The sequence below is a fragment of the Egretta garzetta genome, unplaced genomic scaffold, assembly GCF_000687185.1.
Source record: "Egretta garzetta isolate BGI_Z169 unplaced genomic scaffold, ASM68718v1 scaffold1341, whole genome shotgun sequence".
In the NCBI taxonomy this organism is placed as follows: domain Eukaryota; kingdom Metazoa; phylum Chordata; class Aves; order Pelecaniformes; family Ardeidae; genus Egretta; species Egretta garzetta.
The window spans coordinates 2,202-3,641 of NW_009258519.1; the positions used below are offsets into that span (position 1 = coordinate 2,202).

At 57.6% G+C, this 1,440-nt stretch overlaps 1 protein-coding gene across 1 annotated transcript in view; it reads left to right on the forward strand.

Moving 5' to 3' along the window:
- Nucleotides 1–4: 4 nt before the first annotated feature.
- LOC104132656 (actin) overlaps nucleotides 5–1,440 on the forward strand; it is a gene marked incomplete at its 5' end in the record, with an annotated part of 8,191 nt that continues 6,755 nt past the window's right edge. The window contains 4 exons of the mRNA XM_035901657.1: nucleotides 5–205; nucleotides 532–970; nucleotides 1,092–1,273; nucleotides 1,369–1,434. Coding sequence (XP_035757550.1) covers nucleotides 5–205; nucleotides 532–970; nucleotides 1,092–1,273; nucleotides 1,369–1,434 — 888 coding nt within the window. The remainder of the gene's footprint in view (nucleotides 206–531; nucleotides 971–1,091; nucleotides 1,274–1,368; nucleotides 1,435–1,440) is intronic.

A 1,440-nucleotide genomic window follows, 5' to 3' on the forward strand; every position in this document is an offset into this window, starting at 1 on the left:
CGTGGGGGACGAGGCCCAGAGCAAGAGGGGGATCCTCACCCTGAAGTACCCCATCGAGCACGGCATTGTCACCAACTGGGATGACATGGAGAAGATCTGGCACCACACCTTCTACAACGAGCTGCGCGTGGCTCCCGAGGAGCACCCCGTGCTGCTCACAGAGGCTCCCCTCAACCCCAAGGCCAACAGGGAGAAGATGACGCAGGTACTGGCGCGGTGGCCGCCCCTTGCGCTTGCGTCTCATTCACAAACCTCCCTTTGTTACGGCATCTTAAACCTGAGTTGTTTTTCTTTTTTTCTTTTTTTCTTTTGTCTCCGACGTTTTCAGGGTTCTGTACTCCTGGCATTTCTTCCCTGACGCCTCAGGTTTCTTTCGTTTGTGTTTCTGCCTGCATTCTTTGCTTTTTTCCCTTCACACACTGATTTTTTTTTTTGCATGTCAGCATGTGTGTTCTAACATGGGTGCGAGTGACATGGCATGTTACTTGTCACTAATTGATTTATTATTTCCCTCCCCCTTCTTCCTCCCAGATCATGTTTGAGACCTTCAACACCCCGGCCATGTACGTGGCCATCCAGGCCGTGCTGTCCCTGTACGCCTCCGGTCGTACCACTGGTATTGTTATGGACTCCGGGGATGGTGTCACCCACACCGTGCCCATCTACGAGGGTTATGCTCTGCCCCACGCCATCCTGCGCCTGGACTTGGCTGGCCGTGACCTGACAGACTACCTCATGAAGATCCTGACGGAAAGAGGCTACAGCTTCACCACCACAGCCGAAAGGGAAATCGTCCGTGACATAAAGGAGAAGCTGTGCTATGTCGCCCTGGACTTCGAGCAGGAGATGGCCACGGCTGCCTCTTCCTCCTCCCTGGAGAAGAGCTATGAGCTGCCTGATGGCCAGGTGATCACCATCGGCAACGAGAGGTTCAGGTGTCCAGAAGCCCTCTTCCAGCCCTCCTTCCTGGGTAGGTGTGGGCTGGGCTGTACCCCCAGGCTTGCCTCTGGCGTGGGCTCGGTGTGACCAAAGCCAGGCGCTGCGTGGCTGCTCACCAGCTGGTGACACTTCTTGTTTCCCTTCCTCCCCAGGCATGGAGTCCTGCGGCATCCATGAGACCACTTTCAACTCCATCATGAAGTGCGACGTGGACATCAGGAAGGACCTGTACGCCAACACGGTGCTGTCCGGAGGCACCACCATGTACCCTGGCATCGCCGACAGGATGCAGAAGGAGATCACAGCCCTGGCGCCCAGCACGATGAAGATCAAGGTAAGAAACGCTCCCGTTGTCCTGTGGCGGCGCCCGCTGGCCCCGGCAGGAGAAGGCCCCGGCCGCTCTGACCCTGCACCGCTTTCCTCCCACAGATCATCGCCCCGCCTGAGCGCAAATACTCTGTCTGGATCGGCGGGCGCATCCCGGCCTCCCCCCCCACCCTC